Source organism: Mobula hypostoma, chromosome 1 (assembly GCF_963921235.1).
Source record: "Mobula hypostoma chromosome 1, sMobHyp1.1, whole genome shotgun sequence".
NCBI classification, from domain to species: domain Eukaryota; kingdom Metazoa; phylum Chordata; class Chondrichthyes; order Myliobatiformes; family Myliobatidae; genus Mobula; species Mobula hypostoma.
This window is the reverse complement of record NC_086097.1, coordinates 180086667-180112240: the sequence shown is the minus strand read 5'-3', so window position 1 is coordinate 180112240 and position 25574 is coordinate 180086667. Positions and strand designations below refer to the sequence as shown.

General features: G+C 43.5%; 1 protein-coding gene across 1 annotated transcript in view; it reads right to left on the bottom strand.

Moving 5' to 3' along the window:
- Window positions 1-5914: 5914 nt before the first annotated feature.
- The window catches only part of ankrd29 (ankyrin repeat domain 29), a 38489-nt gene continuing 18829 nt past the window's right edge, over window positions 5915-25574 (bottom strand). Inside the window, exons 6-10 of the mRNA XM_063041058.1 lie at window positions 19549-19647; window positions 13620-13718; window positions 12232-12327; window positions 10276-10374; window positions 5915-7923 (exon numbers count right to left, since the gene is read on the bottom strand). Coding sequence (XP_062897128.1) covers window positions 7840-7923; window positions 10276-10374; window positions 12232-12327; window positions 13620-13718; window positions 19549-19647 — 477 coding nt within the window. The 3' untranslated portion in view covers window positions 5915-7839. The remainder of the gene's footprint in view (window positions 7924-10275; window positions 10375-12231; window positions 12328-13619; window positions 13719-19548; window positions 19648-25574) is intronic.

Sequence of the window (25574 nt, the reverse complement as noted above, 5' to 3'; positions counted from 1 at the left end):
TCCACCCTACTGTTTTGAGTCTATTGAATGGTTTCCTAAATGATAAGATGACTCTTGACCTCACAATCTACCTTGCACCTTATTGTCTACCTGCACTGCACTTTCTCTGTCTCTGTTACACTTTATTCTGTACTCTGTTTCTGTTTTCCATTGTTCTACCACAATGCACTGGGTGATGAATTCATCAGTAAGAACATCTACAAGGTAAGTTTTTCACTGTACCTCAGTACATATGACAATACTAAACCAATCATGATGGTTGAAATATGAGACTTGACATCTATGGCAAATGCCAAAGTCTATCACCATCAAAACTCTCACCAGCTACCCTTGGCATTCACCAGGTTCTCCATCACTAATATCCTGCAGTTCACTATTGTCCAGAGATTAAAATTGGACCAGCCATACAAATACTTTGGCTATAGAAAAGGCTCAGAGGTTTGCTAAACTCTCATGAAGTGACTCACTTCTTTACAATCTCAGGCCTTTCTACCATCTGCAACCCACAAGTCAGGAGTTTGACTGGATATCTCCATTTTCCTGCAAATTGCAGCTCCCACCATTGAGGACAAAGCTTGATTGGCTCCCTATCCATCTCACTGAATGTTCTCTCCACCACCAGCACACAATGGACTAAACACTTCCAAAGTACAAGTAGATGCAATGCAAACTGCTCTGACAACACTATAGACACTCACAGGACCAGGGTCCATTTCACTGATGCAGAGGAAAGCAAACTACAGGCATAGGATAACTCCTTGACAACCTTTATCCATTTTCCCATCCATCCCTCCAAGTTGAATACCTGCTTTGCAGTCTTTCAAGTAACGGCCATGAAGGCAAGAGGCTGCAGAAGGTTGTTGACTCAGCCGGCTCCATCACAGGCACAACCCTGCCCCCACTGAGGATATCTTCAAGAGGCAGTGTCTCAAGAAGGCAGCATACATCATGAAGACTTTCACCGTCCGGGCCATGCCGTCTACTCATTACTGCCATCAGGGAGGAGGTACAGGAGTCTGGAGAAATACACTTAATGTTTTAGGAACAACTTCTTTTCCTCAGGCATTAGATTTCTGAAAGGCCCATGAACCCAGAAATACTGCCTTGCTATTTGTCTTTTGCACTACTTATTTATTTATTGTGATTTGTAGTGATTTTTATGCCTTGCAAAACAACAGATTTGATGATATATGTCAATGGTAATACAACTGATTCTGATGGGCAGCAGAAACTGTCTCACCTGAATTCAATGCCTTTGAGAACATTTACAAAAATGGCTACAACTATCAGGGAAGAACAAACAAACTTTGGCTCTTTTAAATGTGAAAAAAAACCTCAAATCTTTCAACACTTTCTCCTACATGTCCATGTGTTCATTCTGAACAGTGACATATTAGAGCACCGATGAACAAGTTGATGGGTTAGATGTTGGGAAATTACATCACTTTTGGTGGATATCAGTGCAAGGCTGATGAACACATTGGGGATTTGAGGAGAAAGTTTTGCGCTGTGCAGCAAGAAGATGGAAGCTGCCAATATGTGGAATAGCTCATCGAAGTGGGTCCATGCATGGAAAAAAATGAAGGAAGTACTAGGATATTTAGAAGTAGGATATATAGAAGACTGTCCCTATCAGCAGACAGAATTTGATGCGACGAGGTCTGGTGAAACATCAACATAAAGGCATAACCGTGACCAAAGCCTGAGAGGCAATTTGTCATATTGATCTGAATCAGAGAGATGCACAGGACAGAAACACGCCATGTATCCCACAGCACTTTCCTGCGCTAACTATACAATTTTTGTCCTGGTGCTAAAGCAGTATATACCTGGACAAAAGGCATTTTGGGTTTCTAGCTGCCCCTCTAGGTATAATGCAAAAGGAATCAGCTTTCAGATGTTTCCATAAGTCATGTCAGAGTTGGTGTAGAGGGGTTCCGGAGAGAAAGCTCAGTGATTCCCTGTCTGGCTAATTATTATAGAGTACTCCATATCACAAATGGCTCTTACAAACTTCTAAAGGTGTACAGAGATGAGCATTCAGGCTGGTACAGAGGCTCCAGTGCATAGGATGGTGAGAGGCGGCAGAGGATTGTAGACTCACTTAGCCAGATCCATCATGGGCATGACGCTATCCAGGACATCTTCAGGAGCCAGCGTCTCAAGGGGGTGGCATTCCATCTCTGAGGACCCTCACCATTGGGGACATGCCCTCTTCACATTCTACGATCAGGGAGGAGGTACAGGACTCTGAAGACCCATACTCAATGATTCAGGAACAGCTTCTTTCACTCCATCATCAGATTTCTGAATAGTCCATGAACCCATGAACACGACCTCATTAGTCATCTTTTGCACTAGTTATTTTCTGACTTATAGTAAAATTTATGTTTTGCGCTGCACCGCTGCCATAGAACGACAAAGCCGGTGATAATAAACCGGACTGTGATTCTCATGTACTTCCAGACGTGTCATTATTAGCTTGGAAACAGCACCATCTGCTGGCTTTGTTAGCGGCCTCTGAGCGACTCTCTCACACTGTCCAAGAACAACACACAAGATCACTTCCCTGTACTATCCCCGAGTCCCTCAATTCCCTTAATGTCTAGAAATTTACTGACCTGTTTTTGAACTGAATGTAAGTGAGCCCTCATTCTGGGAAGTGAGAATTCCCAAGGTTCCACACCCTCTGAATAATGGAATTTCTTCCCTTATTCTGATTTTAAGCCCCTCACTCTGGGGTGTTAAAAATTATATGTTCTGATGAGCAGGGGCGTATCTACGGAAAATAGTGCCTATGGCAAGCACTGAAATTGAGCCCCAGTCCAAACATCTGACACCCATCTTTTAGATAACTTTACCATAATATCAGCTCAAAAATACAAGTCAGGCTCGTTAATCTTTTAGTTAACAAATTATGGCACAACATGAAAATTATAGCTGCACCTTCCTTGCTTTCACTGATGCAAATTGGTCTATGATGTGATCAAAGTCAGTTTTTTTCAGTTTCTTCTCTTTCTACACTCAGCAGAGCAAGATCACAGAGTCTGCCTTGACCCATGGAGGCTCTTAAATACGAAAGTATTAGTTTTAACTTGTTGCATGATCTCTCACAGCTGGAGATGGAAACTGCGATGGTTAGCATTATCTGAATAGCAATGTGAAGATTGGGGAAGACACTCTCATCTCCATACTGAATAATAAATTCAAGAAGCTCTTCAGGTCTTGATATTTTCATGTTGACCTGCCTTGATAGCAACATTCTTCAATCCAAAATTTCTTCATATAGCTGCTGTCCATCAACATCAGAGCTGTGCAATTCGCCCAAATTTTTGCACTTCTTCTTTAGGTCGTTACTGTCGGCGCCGTAACACAGTCCTTTGACATCGAGAAGGAACCCAAACTTGGCGTCAGTGTCGTGCAAACGAGTGAACCTTTCGTCCATTTCTCTGTGAAGACGGTCGAGTGTTCCCTTCATGACTCTTTCCATTTCCTCCTTAGCTGTTAACCCAGCGTCTCTCAAGTTCTCATCAGCCATTCGTTTCTTTCGTCTCTGACGTCTTTCAACTTCAATATTCCATTCTTGACAGAGACCGACTTCTTCTTCGAGTGACTCACTGACCAACACTTCTCTTTCATCATAAAAATGATCTCAGAGGGCTTTCAAATCCAGGGCAGCATCGTGGAAGTTCATGCTAGGATCCTGCAGCCTCTTTTGAATACGGTCTTATGCGAATGAGTACTTTGTTCCAAAATCCTAGCAAAATCGGAAAATTGTAACTCAACATGCAGTTGTACAGCTGCCTTGCGTCACTTCTTGTTTCATTGGTCTCGTTTTCATTGTCTATCATGAACTAGAGAACTTGAAGTATCTCCTCAAGGTACTTGTTGACGGGCTTCACTGCTTCTGTCCTTGCACTCCACCTGGTTTCGGACTCCGACTTAACAACCACAGGCATGGTGTCTTTGAGTTTTTCCCAGCGCTGTGTTGAAAGAGAGAAAAACACGTAGAGAGATTCGATGGTTCCAAAAAACGTGACCATCATTGTATCCTGCTTGGCTGCATGTACACCCACCAAGTTGAGTGACTGATTGTCGCAATTCACAAACACTGCCAGGTTGTTTTTCTCACTTATTCTTTGATGAACACCACTTCTGTGTCCAGTCATCACAGCAGCGTTATCATAGCACTGTGACCGACAATCTTTTAGCTCCATTTTGTCCTTCTCTAGTTGTTTCAAGATGTCTTCAACCAAGCTCTCAGCATCCTTCTGGCTTATCTGGATAAAACCAAGGAAGGACTCTCTAACCGGACTGTTTTCCTCTCAAAATCAACTTCCACATACCTCACTACTTCTGACATCTGCTCACTGTGTGCCTGATCAGGAGTCAAGTCGAACATGAGACCATAGTACTTGGCTTTATGAATGCTTCTCAGTGAACTCTGGCAAACAGCGGATGCCATCATGTGGATGAATTCATTCTGGACATCCGGTGAAAGATAAGACGTGGATCCAGGATGACTTTCCAAATGAGTGAGGTGTTCTTTTATGACAGGGTCAAAGATGGCCAGTAGTTTCAGTAAGCCAAGGAAATTTCCCACATTGGAGTCATCGTCTAGCTGAAGTGACTCCCTGTGCCCTTGCAAAGCCAGGTTCTGAGTCGCAAGGAATTTTATGCAGTGAAGGATTCTTGTCAAGATATCACACCACTTCTGCTTTTCCTTCTCAATCTGTGACTGAAATACCGCGTCAATAACTCCTCTGTTTCCAGCTAAATTTCTTTCCATTTCTTTCCACCGTGTGAAGCATTCCCGATGATTCTTGGCACTTTCATGAACACTAAGCCTTTCAGATGCTTTCCACTGGTTGAATCCACTTTCCTGCTCCAATGAGGATTGATGGTCTGACCAGGAATAGAGAAGACAACAGATACAAAATGCAGACCTTTTAAGAAGGGAAATAGACCAGCCATGAGCGAGTCACTTCCTCACCACGACCATTTCCCAATTTCCCCTTGAATCAAGTTTTGTTCATTGAGCGGTTATTTGTTGTTAGGAAAGGCCCCTCACTGTTCTGGAAATACTTCAAACCCAGCTTTATTATTTCTGTTCTCACGCGTCAGGCAGAATTGCTTTTCCAGTGTCCTTGTCGAACTTCAGAAGTCCAATGTCATGCTGTTCAATCACTTCTGATATGACAGTTCAAGGGTCTTTGACACCATCCAGTTCACTAGGTTCAGTGTCGTCAGGTTCAATCTTGTCAGGTAAAATCTCATCAATAAAATCAACATCACCACCACCATCGTCTTTCCCTCTTGTCATGTCCACATTCTCTGTGGCAGCCTCACTCTTAATCTCGTCATACTCGGATTTATCTGACTTGACTTCCTCCTCGGCTTGTGATGCATTTGTACTTGATCCACCTTTGGATTCTAACAAACTTGTAGCAGGTGCAGGCGACTCCATGGAACGTGTCAAACTACTTGTTCCGGGCTTTTCAAAGAAGGGTATAAAGAACTTGCTCGACTTCTTGGCTTCCTCCGCCTCCAACTTCTGTCTCTTCCATCCTTCAGCTCCACTTTCATTCTTCTTCATGAAGAAACGATTCATGGTTTTCTCACACAATGCTCTGAAATAAGGTCATCCTAGTGCTTCTCACCCATGATAATCAAAGACAGATCATACATCTGAAGAAAATTTTTTTTTCACTATCCAAGGACGGCTTGTCTGACTTTAATAGAAACTGCTCAGTGGCGTCCCCCTTCAAGTGGCGCCCAGGGCACGTGTCATACCTGCCATACCTTAGATACGCCACTGCAGATGAGATCTCTTGTAAGCTCCTGGGAACACATTTCCTGTCTACTAAATCTCTCCACATAGAGTAAATCTGCTATTTCTGGAACCAGTGTGGAATTTTGTTTATTATTGTTACATGTACTGAGATACAATGAAAAGCTTGTCTCACATAACGTTTGTACTGATCATTTCATTACACAGTGCATTGAGGTAGAACAAGGTAAAACAATAACAGACTGTAGAATAAAATGTAACTACAGATAAAACAGTGCAGGTAAACAATAAGGTGCAAGATCACAAGAAGGCAGATTCTGATGTCAGGATTTCATCTTACTGTGGGAGACTGTTCAGTAGTCTTATCAGCTTGTATTCATTCATATGCTGACAACCCACCCTCCTCAAACTCCCCACCATCCTCCCTATGGTGGCATCAACTCCATGCCATATGTGTTACAGAGAGACACACGAGACAGCAGACACTGGGAGCTGGAGCAGCATGCAATCTGCTGGAGCAAGTCGGCAGGTTGGGGGGTGGGGGTAACAGGATCTGTCGACCCTGCAGGACTTCGGCCCAAACATCAAAAAAATCCTTCCCTCTTCCCCCACAGATGCTGTTTGGATGGTGGAGTTTCTCCGGCAGTTTGTTGCTGTTAGAGACACAGGGCCCAGGATTACTTGGGTTTCCATCCTCTTGGGCATTAGCTCTGCTCTCCAAATATATTTTATTCTGGCATAGCAGCACTAAGTGATTTTTACCCTGACTTTGAGAAAGATTCTGACTGGTTGCACCTAGGTTGGTACGGAGGCTCCAATTTGCTGGATCACAAGAGACTGCGGCGGGTTGTAGACTCAGACAGTTCCATCAGGGATACATCAAGGCCATCTGCAAAAAGCAGTACCTCAGGAAGGCAGATAAGGACCCTTACCATCCAGGTTATGCCCTCTTCTCATCAGGGAGGAGGTAGGGGAGCCTGAAGGCCTGCATTCAATGATTTAGGAACAGTTTCTTCCCCTCCACCGTCAGATTTCTGAACAATTCATGAACACTACCTCACTGTTCCTCTTTTCAACTACTTATTTATTGTAGCTTATGATAATTAAAAAGTCAGCATATTTTAGTGATAATAAACCTGTTTCTGATTTTGGTTCTGATTTTGACATACCATAAGGCCTCATAGTGAGAAGGTACTTTAATTATGGACATTCTTAAGCCAAAAAAAAAAGACGTTCTGTGATATTCAAGAAATTTCCATTCATAAATACCGGTAAAATTTGAGATATAGTTTAATTAAACACAGTGCAATGGAAAGATTATCATTTGGTTCTGTAAATTGATCCATCTCTACATATTTTTGATGAGTAATGTTAATAAAATCTTACGACTAAACCAAAGATCATAGAACTTCAAGTGCACTGAAGAAGTCATTCAGCTCATTGAGTTCATGCCAGATCCTTGCAGCGAAAGCCTGGCCTTCCTATTGTCCCTTTTCCAGCAGACCTGCATGTTATTTACCTGTCCAGTTTCCTCTGGACACCTGACTGACCCCGCACCCACTCCCTTCCCTTACAGGCAGTGGGTTAAAGAACATCACTTCAAAATGCTTCCTTTTTAATTTTCCCCCAAAACCTAAACCAGCCAGTGCCAGAATAATACTTCAACACTGTAATTTATTCATTTGTTTTGGTATCAGTAGTTATGTTTATGGCAGAAAGAGACAATGAGGAAATATCTGCATTTATCATTAATACCAAAACCACAAATATATTCTCTTTTCTCAAGATCTTGTCATCACCAGTAAATAGGCAATCCTTCCTTTCAGCTTTTAATGAATTAAAAGGCTCTGGAAATGTTAAAGTTACCCAAAATTATTTTGAATTAAATTATAAAAACAAAGGATGCACAACAAACCCAGTTATGGCTTGTTAATTTGTTTTATGCCACAGCTATAGAATCACTCATCATAACTCTCCCCAGTCCAAAGCAAAGCTCTTTCAGCTCTCACTGCACGCTGAAGTGTTTTGTCAGGGTTACTTCCTCATCGTCAACTCTCTCCACTTTGCTGTCTTGACTGAAGGCATCGGATCAGCCGGTTGTCCCTCGTGAGATCTGCAGGCAACTCTTTCTCCTGAAACACAGCATCAATCTTAATTGCCATTATATTTCAGTGGGGCTGATCTACCAGTGTAGGGCCCAGTTGCTGGAGGGGGATTTCTCAAAAAATATCAGCATGGACGAGTTATGGAGAATGGTTGAGCATGCTGGGACTTCTTTAAATTTGAGTGCAGCAGATTGATGCATGATCTTACAGATGTGTATTAAAATCATGAAGGGCATAGATTGCATGAACAGAAAATCATGAAGGGCGGAAATAGATCTTGAAGGCTATGGGCCAAATACAGGCAGACGTGACTAGTTCGCTGGGCAACACTGTGAGTTGGGCCGAAGGGCCTGTTTTCATACTGTAAGACTCTATGAATGCACACAGTCTTTCCCCCAGGGAAGGGGAATCAGGATCTAGTGGGCATAGAGTTAAGGTGATGGGGAGAGATTTAATAGGAACCCAAGGGGCAATTTTTCACCTAGAGGATGTCAGTACATGGAATGAGCTGCCAGAGGAAGTTGTTGAGGCAGGTACATTTACAACACTTAAAGTGTACTTGGAAGTACATGGATTGGAAAGGTTTAGTTGGAAAATGGGACTAACCGATGGGAATCTTGGTTGCCATGGACCAAATAGGCCATTGGGGCCTGTTTCCGTTCTGTAGGACTACATAAAAACAAAGCAGTCTATGCCAGTTTTTGTCGCTGAGCTCTGATTGTACTTACCCTTTCTGCAAACAAAACAATTTAGCCTACAACCCCTACAGTATCGTCAACAAATGGGACCAGGGACACACATTGGTTGGCGTGGGTGAGTTGGGCTGGGGGGGCCTGTTTCTAAGTTGTATATACATAGAGCAGCACTGCAGGTTAACCTGCCTCTCACTTCCCCAAACCTTTGCTCGGCTCTTGTCAAATCAATTAATATCACACATTCAGTGAGGCCGACACCAGCCAGCAACCAACAACGAGCAGGGTCATAGGAGACAAAAGATATATTTATTTAGCCTAAATATCAAGTGAAAGTTTAACATTAAAAAGTAAAGCAAACTACTGCAGATGCTGCCATTCTGAAATGAGAAAATGCTGTAAACATCTGCATTTCTCTCTCTACAGATGCTGCCAGCCTCGTGGGAATTTTCAGCATTTTGTCCTTGGGTTGTGGTTTCACCTGGATCTCACTGCTTTAACAGGTTCCCTTCTCTATCTTCTCTAACTATCCATATTCATTTACTGACAAAACGGTTCTATAAACATCATTTCAACAACCCTGACATCACCAGATATTCCCCTTGCTCTGTCAATCCCTCTCCCACAACATAAAATTTACTTTCTCAATTCTGACAAAAGGTCTTCAACTTAAACCATCAACTCTGTTTCTCTCGCCACAGATGCTGCTTGACCCACTGAGTTTTCCAGTGTTTTCTGTTTTTATTACTTTTGTGTGGACACAAGCTTCTACCTAGCAGTAATAAAGCTCTGGAACAGACCTCTTATACGATGAAGGTGAAAGCTTCATCTCCCAATCTACATCGTCATGGCTCCTGCACTTAATGTCTGCATGCTCTGCGCTCTCTCTGTAGCTTCCTCCATTGCACTTCTCACTGCCTTTGTAAAGTCACCAACATAATCAAAAACTCCACCCACCCCAGACAGTCCTTCTCCCCCATTCCATCGGGTAGAGGGTACAAAAGCCTGAAGGCATGTCCCACCAAGCTCAAGGAGAGCATCTGTCCCACTGTTATAAATTGTTAAATTGGTTTACATTGTCAATTGGACCAAGGTACTGTGCTGTGTATGTTCTATGTTCTATATGTAAGGTACAGTGAAAAGTTTATCTTCCATACTTTACAGATAGATCAATGCAGTGCACAGTGCAGAGGCAATGCAAGGCAAAACAATAACAGAATGCAGACAAGACTATGGTATAGCAGAATGGACTCTTGGCCTCTCAATCTACCTCATCATGGCCATTGTACCTTATTGTTTACCTGCACTGGACTTTCTCTGTAACTGTTTTTATTCTGCATTGTGTTATTGGTTTTCCTTTTACTACCTTGATGAAATTGATGGCATGTAAAACAAAGTTTTTCACTGTACCTCGGCACGTGAGACAGTAATAAACCAATTCCAATCTTTTTATTTCCTTCCCACCTCCAGCTTTGGCAATTTTCATCTTGGGAACCATCCCACAAACGGCAGGGTTGTTTCATAACCACCCATGGCAGTTGACTCAACACCGTGGATAAACTTGCCCCACTCACAGCAACCTCAGTCATGTGGTCAACATCCAGGAAAGTGATGGTGCACTGTGAATTTCTACTCCATGCTCAATACAAAAGCCCGGAAACGGAAAGCAAAGGGAAAGATCTCTCACCGTGTTCCTTAGGCTTGGATCTGCTCCAGATTCAACAAGTAGGGTCACAGTCCTTGCACTCCCTCCCAACACCGCAGCATGGAGGGCCGTCATCCCATTCTGTTAGTGCAAACAAGGAGTGATTCATCGTCCCTCCGCCAATGAACATACACAACCCAATGCCCATCCCTGTGCATGATCTAACTGCCCTTCTTTTTTTGGGACATCTCCAATGGTACAAAGGTACAATGGCATCAGAACGACTGTCGACACTTACAAGCTGTCCCCAGCACATCCTCAGGATGTGTTGGTTGTTAACACAAATGATGCATTTCACTGTGCCTGTGATAAATAAATATATGAATCTGAATATAACTCAGAAGTTTTCACCCTGCAGAAGCAGTAAGAAGCAATCCAGGGATGAAGGAAATTATCTTAAAAAAGAAATAACTGAAATAAAAAAAAGTCCAATGACCAGATAATCAAAACAGCAACGATGGAATGAGGTTATGGGAAGATGTTCTTTCAGGTTTATTTTAAGCTTTGAGAGCTACGCATTCTCTGCACTTTAACAGCTACTAGTTTATAATTGCCCCTTTGGGCTTAAATGTTGGGGTGGGTTCTCCAATCCCCCCTGAGAACGCATGGACTCATCTAGAGGATGAGAAACAATAGAAACTAGATCTCCTTTGGGTTGTCATGTTTCAGAAGCCTGACCTCACAAACTCCAGACATCACATTGATGCTGTTCCTTGTCCACACTCCAGGACAGTGCTGATCTAAAATGATCTTTCTGAACATTGGGAGTTGAGTCAGTTACCGAACCTGTGATCTAGAGAAGACAAGGTTGAGTGAGTGTGTGTGTGTGTGTGTGTGTGTGTGTGTGCGCCCTTAACTCCTGGTGGAGTCGTTGGGACGCCGTCAGGGCAAGCTTTGGGTATGCTCATCGTACGGCGTGTCTTGGGCATCTGAAACCTGGCGGAGCCCATCCCTCTCCAGGTTTTTTTTTTACGAGGTTGAGTTGTTAGCTCGACACTCAATCCAGGCACGGATGGAGAGCGTCCAAGAGAGACAGCCGGATTCGAACTCGGAACCCCTCGCCCTGAAGTCCAGCGCTGATGCCCCTACGCCACTGGCCGGCCAAAGGTTGAGTCCCACCTTCTATTAAAGAAAACATGGCCATGAGTTGTTGAAGCAACTGGTGTTTTGGCAGGTGAAGGAGAACAGCTCCGACAGGCTACATGATTTCAATTCCATCTCAGTAGACTTAAGTACCCCTCTGGAGTGCATTCAAATACCAGCACACTGCTCCAACTTGTAGAAGCTATCTGCTCTGATAGAACAGCTGACACCATGACCACTCCTGGTATTTTGCACTAAAATTGACTTTGCTTTTTGCTTTGCCTTGTTCTAAGTGTGCTCTTTCTTGTAAATATTGCATATAATTTATGTTTTTCTTGTACTAATCTGATGCTGTGTGCCGGCTGTAAGTTTTTCATTGCACCTGTGCCTCTGACAATAAACTCAACTTTTTGAACCTACATAAGATGCTGGAGTAGGGAAGGCCCCTTGGCTGGAAATGTTAATTCTGCCTCCCTCTCCACAGATGGCACCCAAGCTGCTGTGAGTTTCCAGTTTTAAACTTATAGCATCAATATATGTTTAAAGTTCATTTTTACGGCAGGGATATGGACCATGTGCAGGCAGAAGGATTAGTTAGTTAGGCATCAGTAGCTTTATTAGTTCAGCAGAAGGTGGGTTAAAGGGCCTTTTCCTGTGCTGTCCAGTTCTAGGTTTTAACTGCACTATAAGATCATGGAACTGATTGTGGATTTGGAAGAAAGCTAGACTGAGTGAGAGAATATCTGGATTAAAAACTAAATGGTGATTACTGATAACTAAATGCTTATCCTTATATGTACCAGATAGTACTGTTTCTGAAATAAACCCTTCTGAAAAAAGCAATTGAGATTTTACCTTTAGAACTCCCAGAGAGGGAGAAAATGTTAATAACTCCCGAACGACTTCTGTAAACCCTTTGTATGCAGCTTTGAATAACGGTGTGGAGCCATCCTTAGAGAGAATAACAATTATAAGCAAGGAATTCCCATTTGTTAACACAGGTATCATTTACTATTAGAAACATTCATGTCCGAGCATTGCTGTTGAACTAACAGTTCAAGTTCAACGCAAAAAGCTGGAGGGTCACAGTGGGTCATGGAGAGTAACGGACTTTGCCAGTCTGTCGGAAATCGATTTGGCCTTTTGAAGCAATGTTTGCAGCTTCTGCCACTAATATACAGAGGCTACAGCATGCACCACCTACAAATGCGCCGCATTTACTCACCCAGCCCACTCCAACAGCCCCTCCCAAACTCTGCAGAGACATTCCCACCTGTAGAATCCCCTCCAGGTGTTGCACCATCTTTCAATGTCACGGATTTGAGCCCCAGAACTCGCTCCCTAACACTGGGGACTCTCTTCACAAGAAGGACATTGAGCTTTAGAAATAGAACTCCAACCTGAAGTATTAACCCACCTCATCCTCTTTCCACAGATGCTGCCTGACCTGTTGAATGTTTCCAATATTTTCTGTTTTCAATTGCAAATATTCCTATTTATTAGTCATAGAGTTTTTGAGCAAAAATGTTTAGATACAGGCCATTCGGCCCAAGTCTATGGCAACCATGGTGCCCTCTCAGCTAGTCACAGTTTCTTATTTTCGATCCGTATCTCTCTGAGCCCCACCCCTCCATGTACCAGTCCAAGGGTTTCTTAAATTATATTGTTGTACTTGTCCCAACCGCTTCCTGTGGCAGCTCGATCAATATACTCACCACCCTTGGGGTGAAAAAGTTGCCTCTCAAGTCCCTTTTAAATCTTTTCCTTCTCACCTTAAATTTGTGTCCCCTAGCTTTGGACTCCCCTACCCTGGGAAAAAGACAGTTACCATTCACCTTATCTTTGCCCCTCATGATTTTAGATGCTTCTATAATGCCACCCCTCATGTGTCTTACACTGTAAGTAATAAAGCCCTAGCTTGGCCAACCTCTCCCCATAATCAAGTCCTGTAGATTTGTAAATCTTCTCTGCATCCTTTCCAGTTTAATCACATCTTTCCTATAACAGAGTGACTATAACTGCACAAAGTGCTCCAAATATGGCTTCACTAATGAGTTATACAACTGCAATCTGACATCCCAACTCTTACTGTCGATGCCCGGACTGGCATACAAACTGTAGTGTGTGACTCCACGCCCTAGATGTATGCCAGCCCTCTCACGTTCCTGGGTCAATGTTCCTTCACCAAGTTGTTCGAACCAGAGGACGAAGAGAGTTGCTCCTTTTGCAAAGTGACGTCTGACCTGGCGAGCAGTATCCGAACTCGCTCCATGTTGGAGTAGCAGCTTCACGATATCGATGTGCCCCATCTGCGTCGCAATCCACAGCGGCGTGGTTAGATCCTGAGCAGACAAGGAGGAAGTGTTAGAATGAAAGGACTCAAGAAGGGCAGAGACAGCTTCCACTCTGGTGCACTTGCCCATGCTTCTCTGACAACGCCTCTCAAACCCATCACCTCTCCCACCACGGGTGATAAAGGGAGCACCCCCACCAGCAGGTTCCCCTCTCAGACGCACAACACACCAGCACAAAAATAAACTGCCAGCCATTCACTGTCACTGGGTCTGTATCCTGGAAGTACCCTCATCAGCAGTGCAGTGGAACACTTTCACCAGAAAGAGAGCAGTGGCTTGGGGATGCAGTTCACCCGCATTTTCTCAGTGGGTACGAAGGCCTAGCAACGAATGAAGTAAAGGAGATCTAAAGCTGATAAAGTGGTTAAAAAGCTGTATAGTGTGCTTGGCCTTCATCAGTCAGGGGATTGGGCTGAGTTGATCTGTGAGGTAATGTTGCAGCTCTATAAAACCACTCGTTAGACCACACTTGGAGTATTCTGTTCAGTTCTTGCCGCATCATTATAGGAAGGATTTGGAAGCTTTAGAGCGGGTGCAGAGGAGATTTACAAGACTGCTGCTTGGATTAGAGAGCATGTCTTAAGAGGAAAAACAGAGCAAGTGAGGGCTTTTACTTTGGAGGATGAGAGGTGACTTTATAGAGGCGTATAAGATTTTCAAAGGCATAGATAGAGTGAACAGCCAGCACCTTTTCCCCAAGGGTGACAGTGGCTAATACCAGAAGAGATCCACCTAAAGTGAGTGGAGGAAAGTTTAGCGGAAATTTCGAAGGTAGGTCTTTGTTTTACACAGAGTGGTGGGTGTCTGGACTGATGGTATTATAGTATTTTAAATGTATTGCACCATACTGCTGCTGCAAAACAACAAATTTCAGGAGAGGAAGTAGAGGCTGATAACATTTAAAAGGCTCTCAGACAGGTACGTGGATGTAAGAAAAATGGTGCACTCTGGGCTATGTAGGGGAGGAGGTGTTAGATTGATCACAGAGTAGGTTTATGTACATAGGTCAGCACAACATCACGGGCCTGAAGCACCTTCAATAACTCCAAAAGACTGAAGTTGGGTAAAATACTGAAAGGCTTTTATTCGCTGTACAATACGACCTCCATGTTGAGTGTCTGCCCCCAGACTGAGGGGGAGGGGCAAGGCGGAATCACCTTTATTTAGGGGTCTGTGGGAGGAGCCACAGGGGCAGTCAGCAGAGGGGCATGTCCAGACGTTAACCCAGTTACAACATATATATGGTTTACCACAGGGCCAAAGGGCCTGTACTGCTCTAAAAACTGGTCAAGGATGTTTTCAATCAGGTGAGGGCTGGAGGGCTCCAGATTGTGATGTTCAGTCAGCTGTGGGCTTGTTACTTATGAAGGGGCAAATGAAAGCAACAGGGCATGGGGTGTCAGAATTGGGGAATATCTTGGAGGACATGGAGCTGGATTTAGCATGCTGGTTAAGGTAGGAGCAATGCTGTAGAGGTGGTGGAAAATAAGGATGAGCCTTAAACAAGAAATACAGCTGGTGTGGTAGCCAGTGGTAGTTAGCAGATGTTGAGTGATGGCTGAATGGATGTGGATGGGAGGCTGGCTGGACAGGCCTGAAATGGTCAAGCACAGAAACCAGGACATTTGGGCCTTCAGACCTGCTCTCCCGTTCAAACAGATCCTCTCTCTCACTGCAATGTTCCTGCTCTCTCCTCGTACCAAGGGATGCCATTGTATCTGAAAATGGATCTAGAAATACAGCAGTACAGCAAAGGAACAGGCCCTTCAATCCACAATGTTTGAGCTGAACATGCATAGAATCATACATTACTACAGCCCTTTGGCCCATCTGGTCCTTGCTGAGCTGACGCAAAACTGAACTATAATCCCTTCTGCCTGCATAGGATCCATACCCTTCCATTTCCTGTATATTCACGCGTCTGTCTGACAGCTTTTTAAACATCTCTATTGTATCTCCCTCCATCACTACCCCTGGCAGCCCATTCAAGGTACCCACCATGCTCTGTGGAAAATAAAATCTTGCTCACCACATCTCCTTCAAGCTTTCCTCCTCACAATATCCAAGATCTACTGACAAATATATTAACTGATTCCCCTTATGATTGAGAATTTCACAGGTTCACCATCCTGAGTGAAGAGATGTCTCCTCATCTTTGTCCAACATAAGAGTCACAGAACAATAGAGCTTAGATACAGGCCTTTTGACCCTACTAGTCCATGCAGACAACCTAGTTGCTTCTTTCTTTCTTTTTAAATCTTTTTATTGAATAAGTATACAAAAAAGGTAAGCCATATAAACATTAATACAATGTTAAAGTATAATAAAATTCCAAAAGGTATCAATACCAAAAAAAAATACTACAAACAATGTAATTTAAACATAAGAAACCAAGATAACATAATAGTATACTAAATTTTATATATATCAATGGAAAAAAAAGAAAAAAAAAACCCCAAAAAAAACCCCACCGTGCAACTAACTAAAAGCAAAGCAAAGCAATGGGCTAACTTGAAACCAAACAGAGTTAAACTTAAAATCACGTCCTCAATCCCGACCTCCATTAAAAACAGTGAAAAAAAAACAAGAAGGGTAAACCTAGTTGCTTCTAATGTCCCATATCCCTTTAAGCCCTGCCCCTCCATGTACCTATCCAAGTGCTTCTCAAATGTGACTATTGTCAGCACGTTCCTTACATTCACCACCCTGAGTGAAAAAGTTGCCCCTCATGTCCCTTTTAAATCTCTCCCCTCTCACCCTGAACCTAGTGTGAACTCCCCTATCTATTAACGTCCACCTTTTCTATGCCTCTCTTAACTTTTAAACACTTCTATAATGTTGCCCCTCATTCTTCAGTACTCCAAGGAATAACGACCAAGCCTGGCCAAACACTCTCTATAATTCATGTCCTCTAGAGCCGGCAACATCCTCAGAAATCTCTTCTGCACTCTCCCCAGTTTAACCGCATCCTTCCTATAAGAGGGTGACATGTTTGTTTGCAATGACGTGCCTTACCGCACATCCTGAGAACGTGACCCTGTTTATAGGTGCCTCGGCTGGGGAAACCTCTCCCCACATTCAGTCTGTCTAACCCTGACAAACCGTTGGAAGTTTCAGTGCGATCCCCATTCATTCTGATACACTGTGGTGAACACAGATCTGGTCAGTCTTATCTCTCCCATACAGTTGCGGGGAGAGCATACAAACTCTTTACATACAACAGTGGGAACTGAATCCCGATTACTACAATTCCACAACACTACCATGCTACTCATACACTCCTAGTGCAGCCTCCCCAAAGACCATAGAACCACCGGGACTCCCCTGCTCATATACAGAGACTCACTACAAGGCTGGCATACTACCTGTTGCTGGACATGCAGGTTTGCTTTCATCGCTTGGTGTATCAGGACACCCAACATCTCTTTGTACACAACACCTTCCAAGCTAACACTGTTTTAAACAACACCTGGCTCTCTATCCTGTTGAAGTGATCATTTTACATTGACTCCCACATCTCACCTGCTCGCTCTGTTTGTCGAAGTCATCATAAATCCACTTTCCACCCTCTTCGCTGTTCAATCCCACCCAGTTCAGTCTTGTCACCAAACTCAGAAATAATACATCTATTTCCCTTCACCAAATCATTGTGAGTAACTGAGGCTCAATCTCTTATTGTGGGGTCCTGCCTGTCCAACCAGGAAAGGCCTGTTCTTTCCTACCCTCTCTTTTGACTTTTCCTGTCAATCCCAGTACATGACTTACAGTTCCACGTGCTTTACTGGTATACACTAACCTCACATTGGAGACCCCACATCCACTCCACCTTCCTTATCTTGGAGTGGAAACTTCAAAGGGATATGGGCCAAATGCTGGGAAAAAGGATTAGCTTGGTGGGCACCATGGCCTATTTCCATAATGTATGACTCAATGACTATTTGCTGCACTACTGTAGTTACATCCTCAAAAACACTCCGGTGGTCTCCCTCACTGAGGACTCTCACTGTTTGGACATGCGCTCCTCTCGTTACTACTACTGAGATGGGTACAGGAGCCTGAAGACCCACACTCAATGATTCAGGAACAGCTTCTGAAAAAGGGTTCATGGACCAATCTTGTTATTCCTCTTTTACACTATTTACGTTTGTAACTTGAAGTATTTTTTTAATGTCTTGCACTGTACTGCTGCTGCAAAACAACAAATTTTACAACATGCATCAGTGATAATAAATCTGATTCTGAAGCATGATTTCCCCTTGAGAGGTGCATGCTGACTTTGTCTGGCATTCTCCCTACTATTGACTTCATATGTATGGGCTGTAGTTCCTGGTTTCCATCTCCTTTTATGAAACCATAGGGCTGGCCCAAATTGCCACCTTGGTCTCTCTTTGTGTTCTTTCCACTAAAGCACTGAAGGAACTGTTCCACAATTTACAGAATTCTGGAGAGTAATAACTACTTTAGTACAGGTAGATAAAGCCAAGGGGATTTACAGTTCTCAGTACCTTTAATTCCCTCAGCACAAGAAGAACTCACTGTTCCCACTGTTATGATCTATCGATGTACAGCTTGATAGGTCAACAGAACAGGTATGAACTTGTAACTTCAGGGCAGTATTCTATTCCACTTACTTTGCTTTGACTGACTTCAACTTCCCATTCGCATTCACCCATGGTAACCCTTTTGCCAGCCACCAGCTTTTGGAAAGGTTCGACAGCTACCGAACCCCAATGGAGCGAAAAAAGACCTATGCCGAATCTGTGTCTTACAAATGGTGGCTCTTACTTCTAATAAATGACCATCCATTTGAGATTCTTCCAGAGGATAAAGGATTGTCTCCACATCAACCCTGTCAAGGCTCCTCAGGGGCTTTAAGTTTCCAAGTCTCCTGCCCCTCTTCTAAAATCCAGCAGATTTAATAGGATTGGATAAACCCATTAAGGGCAAGAATCCTAGAGCGGTGGAAGGTAGGAGAGACAGACTAATCCAGCGCCTGTTTCAAAGATCCAAGACGTCTGGCACAGATGGGTGAATGCCCTCAGCCTTTTCAAGAACTAGGGAGCATAGGGGTAAAGTGAGAGGGGAAAAATTACTAGGAACTTGAGGGGCAAATTTTTCACCCAGAGGGTGATCTATATATGGAATGATCTGCCAGAGGAGGTGGCTGAAGCCAGTACATTATCAGCAGTTAAAAGGCACTTGGATAGGTACATAGACAGGGAAGATATAGAGGGATATAGGCCAAACTGGAACCTCGGTCGGCATGGTCCAGTTGGGCCAAGCAGCCAGTTTCCATTCTGTATGACTCTATTAGTCCATGTGCACCTAGACGAATGGTGTTAGCAGCTGTCTGATTAGAACACAGAACATAGAACACAAGATGCCAAATTAAACTATATCATTTATGCCTGCACATGATTTTTTTAACCCTTGGTAATTTTTTTCTTCTAATTATGTTCTTTCTTATAAAAATCATGTATCATTTATGTTCAATATGCACTTTTCTTGTGATTACTGCTTATCCTATGTGCCTTTAATGCTGCTGCAAATATGTTTTTCACTGCACTTTGCCTTTGAAGAATACTTTACAGAAAGTATGAATCTGTTTACTGATGTAAAGTTTCACTTTTGGGATTGCATTCTACACCTAAAGGTCCTGTAGGATTCCCCACCATTGTCCAACAAGCAGAGCACTAGATGATCCCTTTGCCACGTCCCTTGGCCTTTCATAGAGGAACAATGCAATGCTAGGTCAGATTGGTTGCAGCTGGAATGATTTCTTGCATATTTCTCTCTGATAGTCCAACAGTGTCCGTACCTGCCTTGGTAGGTCAATCTTTGTTCCTGCTGACAGGAGCTGTTGAACCACTTTGAGATGACCTCCCTGTGCAGCCAGAAAGAGTGAGGTCGCCCCATCCTGAAACAAAGAACACAATCTTTTTCTCTAACAGAATGCTTTTCAGAAGTTCTACTGGTGGAAGGATATCATACATTTGTCCATTTTTCAGTATTAAATAAAAGTAGAATTTCAACAGTTTTCTCTCAAATGACTAAATTTCTCAAGACAAGAACATAAAATAGGAGCAGAAGTAGGCCACTCAGCCCATCAAGTTTGCCCAGCATTCAGTATAATCATAGCTGTCCATGCTGGTCTCAACTCCTCGAGTTTTGGAACATTGATTTATTTCCACCTTAAATACATCCAATGATCCAGACTCCACCTCCTTCTGGGGCAGAGTTCCAGAGATTCATTCCCTCTGAGAGGAGGTATTTCTACACACCTCAGCTTTAATTGATCAGCCCCTTATTTTGCAGCTCTGGCCCCTTGTTTGTGATTTTCCCACGAGTGGAAACATCTCAACATCTCCTGTCAAGCCTCCTTAGGATCTTATATGTTTAAATAAGGTCACCCCTCATTCTTCTATAGGAAGAGAATTAGGCCATTCAGCCCATCGCTTACTCTGCCTTTTCTTCATGGCTGATCCATTTCCCTCGCAACCCCATTCTCCTGTCTTCTCCCCATAACCTTTCATGTCTTGACTTGTCAAGAACCTATAAACCTCTGCTTTAAATGCACCAGGCGCCCACAGCCGCCTGTGGTAACGAATTCCACGGAGTCAGCTCTCTCTAGCTAAAGAAATTCCTCCTCATCTCTATTCTAAATGGATGACCCTCTATTTTGAGGCTGTGCCTTCTGGTCCTAGACTCCCCCACCATAGGAAGCATCCTCTCCACATCCACTCTACCTAGGCCTTTCAACATTGAGAACCCCGCCCCCCCATTCTTCTAAATTCCAGCGAGTACAGGACCAGAGCCATCAGTTGCTGCTCACATGATAACCCTTTGATTCCTGGAATAATTTTCATGATCCTTCTCTGAACCCTCTCCAATGTCAGCACATCCCTTCTTAAATAAGGGGTCAAAATCTGCTCACAATACTCCAAGTGAGGCCTCACCAATACTTTATAAAGCCTCAATGTTATATCCTTGCTTTTATATTTCTAGTCCTCTCAAAATGAATGCTAACATTGCATTCACCTTCCTCATCACTGACTCAACCCGTAAATTAACCTTTAGGGAACCCTGCACGAGGACTCCCAAATCCCTTTAACATTGGATTTTTGAATTTTCTCTTCATTTAGAAAATAATCAACTCTTTTTTTAATTTCTTCTTCCAAAATGCATGACGATACACTTCTCTACACCGTAATCCATCTGCTATTTCTTTGCTCGTTCTCCTAATCGAAGTCCTTCTGCACCCTCTTGCTTCCTCAACACCACCAATCTTTGTACTGTCCACAAACTTTACCACAAAGCCATCGATTTCATCACCCAAATCGTTGACACACAACGTAATTAGAATTGGTCCCAACACAGACCACTGTGGAACACTACTAGTCACCAGCTGCCAATCTGGAAAGACTCCCTTTATTCCCACCCTTTGTCTCCTGCCAATCAGCCACTGCTTTCTCCATGCTAGAATCTTTCCCGTAATACCATGTGCTCGTAGTGTGTTTAGCAGCATCATGTGTGGCACCCTGTCAAAGGCCTTCTGAAAATACAAGTACACAACATCCACCGATTCTCCTTCATCTATCCTGATTTTTATTTCTTCAAGGAATTCCCATAGATTTGTCAAGTAAGATTTTCCCCTACAGAAATCATGCTGACTTTGGCCTATTTTATTATGTGACTCCAAGTACCCTGAAACCACATCCTTAACAATCAACTCCAACATCTTCCCAATCACTGAGGTCAGGCTAACTGGTCTACAATTTCCTTTCTTTTGCATCCCTCCCTTCTCGGAGAGTGGAGTGACATTTACAATTTTCCAGTCCTCCAGAACCATGCCAAAATCTATTGATTCTTGAAGTAATGTTACCAATGCCTCCATGATCTGTTCAGCTATCTCATTTAGAACACAGGGCTGTAGTCCATTGGGTCCAAGTGACTTATCTACCTTCAGATCTTTCAGTGTCCCAAGCACCAACTCCCCAGTAATAGCAACTGCACTCACTTCTATCCCTTGACACTTTTGGACTTCCAACACACTACTAGTGTCTTTCACAGTGAAGACTGATGCAAAATACTTATTCAGATCGTCTGCCATTTCCTTGTCTCCCATTACCATCTCTCCAGTGTCATCTTCCAGTAGTCCAATAACTACACTTGCCTCTCTTTTAACCTGTATCTGAAAATTTTTGGTATCATTTTTGATATTACTGGCTAAACTACCTTCATATTTAATCTTTTCTCCCCTTATGGTTTTTTAGGTGCCTTCTGTTGGTTTTTATAAAAATTTCCCTATAATTTAACTTCTCACTAATTTTTGTTCTGTTATACGCCCTCCTTTTTGCTTTTATGTTGGTTTTGACTTCCCTTGTCAGCCATGGTTGCATCATCCTGCCTTTAGAATACAGTCTTCTTTGGGATGTATCTATCCTGTGCCTTCCGAATTACTCCCAGAAACTCCAGCTATTGCTGCTCTGTCATCATTCCTGCTAGTGTGCCCTTCCAATCAGCTTTGGCCACCTTCCTCTCTCATGCCTCTGTAATTCCCTTTACTCCACTGCAATACTGACACATCTGAAGTTAGCTTTTCCCTCTTAAATTTCAGGGTGAATTCTATCATATTATGGTCTGTTTCCTAAGGGTTCCTTTACCTTAAGTTCCCTAATCAAACCTGGTTCTTTACACAACACCCAATCCAAAATAGCTGACCCCCTACTGGGCTCAACCACAAGTTGCTCCAAAAACCATCCCACAAATTCTCTTTCATGGGATCCAGCGTCAATTTGATTTTCCCAATCTATCTGCATATTTAAATACCCGTGACTAACTTAACATAGCCTTGTTGACATGCTTTTACTGTCGTCCACTGTAATTTTTAGACCAGATCATCATCAGGATCTTCTTATCCTTACAGTTTCTTAACTCTATGACAAGAACTCTACATCTTCCAATCCTATGTCACCTCTTTCTAAAGATTCGATTTCAGTTTTTTTACCGGCAGAACCGCACCACCTCCTCTGCCATCCTACATGTCCTTTCAATAGATCATGTATCCTTGGATATTAAGCTCCCAACTACAATCGGCTTTTAGCTATTATTCCGCAATTCCCAAATTATTATACCTATCAATCTCTAACTGAGCTACAAAATCATCTACCTTATTCTGTATACTGTGTGCATTCAAATATAACACCTTCAGTCCTGTATTTGTCACCCTTCTCAATTTTGTCCCCGTTTTACACTGCAACCTATCTCACTGACTGCAATTTTGCTCTATCATCTGTCTGTCCTGACAGTCTCATTATATATTACATCTGCTTGTAAACCAACAACCCTATCCCTATCTAAATACAGACCCAAACTGACTAGCCCCTCTTGATCGGACAACTCTCTAACCCCAGTGAATCTCCTTTGGTCCACCTCCAATGCTACAATTCCATTTTTAGGTAAGGAAGCTAAAACTGTGCCCCCTATTCCATGCGTGACCTCGCCAACATGTTACCAGGAGAGGTGTTGAGCTGTTTTCACCAGTGGGACAGATTCAAACAAGGGGAGGCAGAGCAGTGACTGAAACAAAAGATTACTGTTCATAAACTCCAGCCCTTTACAATACAGACTCAAATTCTTATTTTCACAATTATTCGTTGGATCTGCCTGATAACTGCTTGTAATTAATGCACTGCACCACCCCGATTCCTCTGAACTTCTCACACTTGCAGTCTCTCCCCATTTTGATAATGATCTGACAGATTCCGCTTACTGAAGTGCATGACCTCTCATTTCCCTGGATACACTACAATTGCCATGTTTTTGCTACTCATGCATTCTCTCCATATCCTGTTGCAGAGCTGCAATATCCTCATCACAACATGCCCTTCCACCTATTTAGTATCATTGGCAAATTTGGAAACCTTACGTTATATTCCCTTTTCCAGCTCATTAATGTGCAATAAGCAATTAGGACATAAGAGACTGCAGATGCTGGAAATCTGGATCAGCACACAAACTCAGCAGGCCAGGCAGCATCTATGGAGGGAAAACAATGCTTAGGTCAGTTGGTCACGGAGGTACTCCACTAGTTACATCCCCTCAGCTAGAAACGCCTGGTTTTTGATGAGATAGACCGTTTTCAGTCCATACTAACACTTCCTCCTTACCATAGGTTTTTGGTTTATGCATCAGTCTCCTGTGTGGCACCATGTCTAATGTCCTTTGGAAATCTAAATACACTACACCTGCAGGTTCTCTCCTTGTCACATTTTCAAATAATTTGAACTAATTTGTCAAACATAATTCACCTTTCACAAAACCAGGTTGATAAGGTATGATTATCTCCACCATAACTAAATAGGACCATAAGATATAGGAACAGATTTGTCCATTTAGCCCATCGAGTCTGCTCCCCCATTCCAACATGGCTGATTTATCATTTCCCACAACCCCATTCTCGAGCAGCTCAATCTGGGACACCTGTTTCTTGGTTAACCTCATGCATATTCCTTTCAAAATGGTTGGATTTGAGCTTTGTCCACATCTCACAGGAGCCTCAGGGAGGGGAAACTCCTCTGCTCCCTCCTCTAGGCTTCCTGGAATGGATGGAGTGAGACCCGGAATCAGGAAACGGTTGTTCAAACGCCAGTACTTGGGCCCTGCCTGCGTAGGCAGCAGATTAAGCTCCGCCCAGACCAGGCAGGGTCCGAGAACAGCACTGACTGCATGGAGGCTGCCGACATAGAGGAGATGTTGTTCCTGGAAACATACAGCCAGTCGAGTTGCGAAACTTCTCGTCCTCCCCCCGTTCTGGAGAGGGCACAGGAGTCAGGGTGGAGGCTCCGCCAGATGCTGACCAAAGCAACCAGCTCCCTCAACAGCTGCATTGACTCTCAACTGCCCTGAGGACCACAGCGATCTCTCTCCTTGAGGGTACAATTGAAATCATCCCCGTGGACAACCCACTCGCCTCTGTCAATGGAGCCCAACGGCACAGCAAAACAAATACGTCTGCATCGGAAACAACAGGAATTCTGCAGATGCTGGAAATTCAAGCAACATACATCAAAGTTGCTGGTAAACGCAGCAGGCCAGGCAGCATCTGTAGGAAGAGGTGCAGTCGACGTTTCAGGCCGAGACCCTTTGTCAGGACTAACTGAAGGAAGAGTAAGTAAGGGATGAGTGCATCGGGCCGGGCTCAGGGCGTACACAATAACAAAGTGGAACAACACAACATCCAAACACATGGCAAAACGCAGCAGGCGGCCTGGCTCAAGCCTGTTTATTTTCAGTATCTCTGGCTGGAAATTTGGGGCCAACAATATCATCTGCTTGAATTAGAACTGAGGTGCTCAGTTAGACACTCCCATGTCTTTCGAGCCAGGTGAACTTATCTGCTGGAACGGTGTGGGTTTCCTGCAGGAATCTCAGGAATTCCCTGAGAACCGAGAGATGGTGGAACCTGCAGTAAGACTCCCTGATATTAATACTTGCTACTGTGACCTTCATGACAGTGCTGTATCTTCTTGCCAGTGCCCTGGCTAGTGGGAACAGGCCGTCTTACCCTGTGCCTCTGCACCACTAGCAGGACTTTCAGGAACTCCCCGAAACAGCTTTGCTCCCTCCCAGCTGCTTCCAAATCCCTCCCCTTTTGAGGGATGGTGTGGCCGGATCACACAACCCCAGACAGGTCGGTCAGCAGCTAGTCAGGCCTTATACTGATTGCACCAAGAGTCAGCTAAGAACTCCCAAATTTCCTTCATGGTGAAAGTCTGACACTCACTGCTGGGGATAATCTCCTCTGCCATCTTGGCTTCAAAAGAGTCCTTCTCGTCACATCAC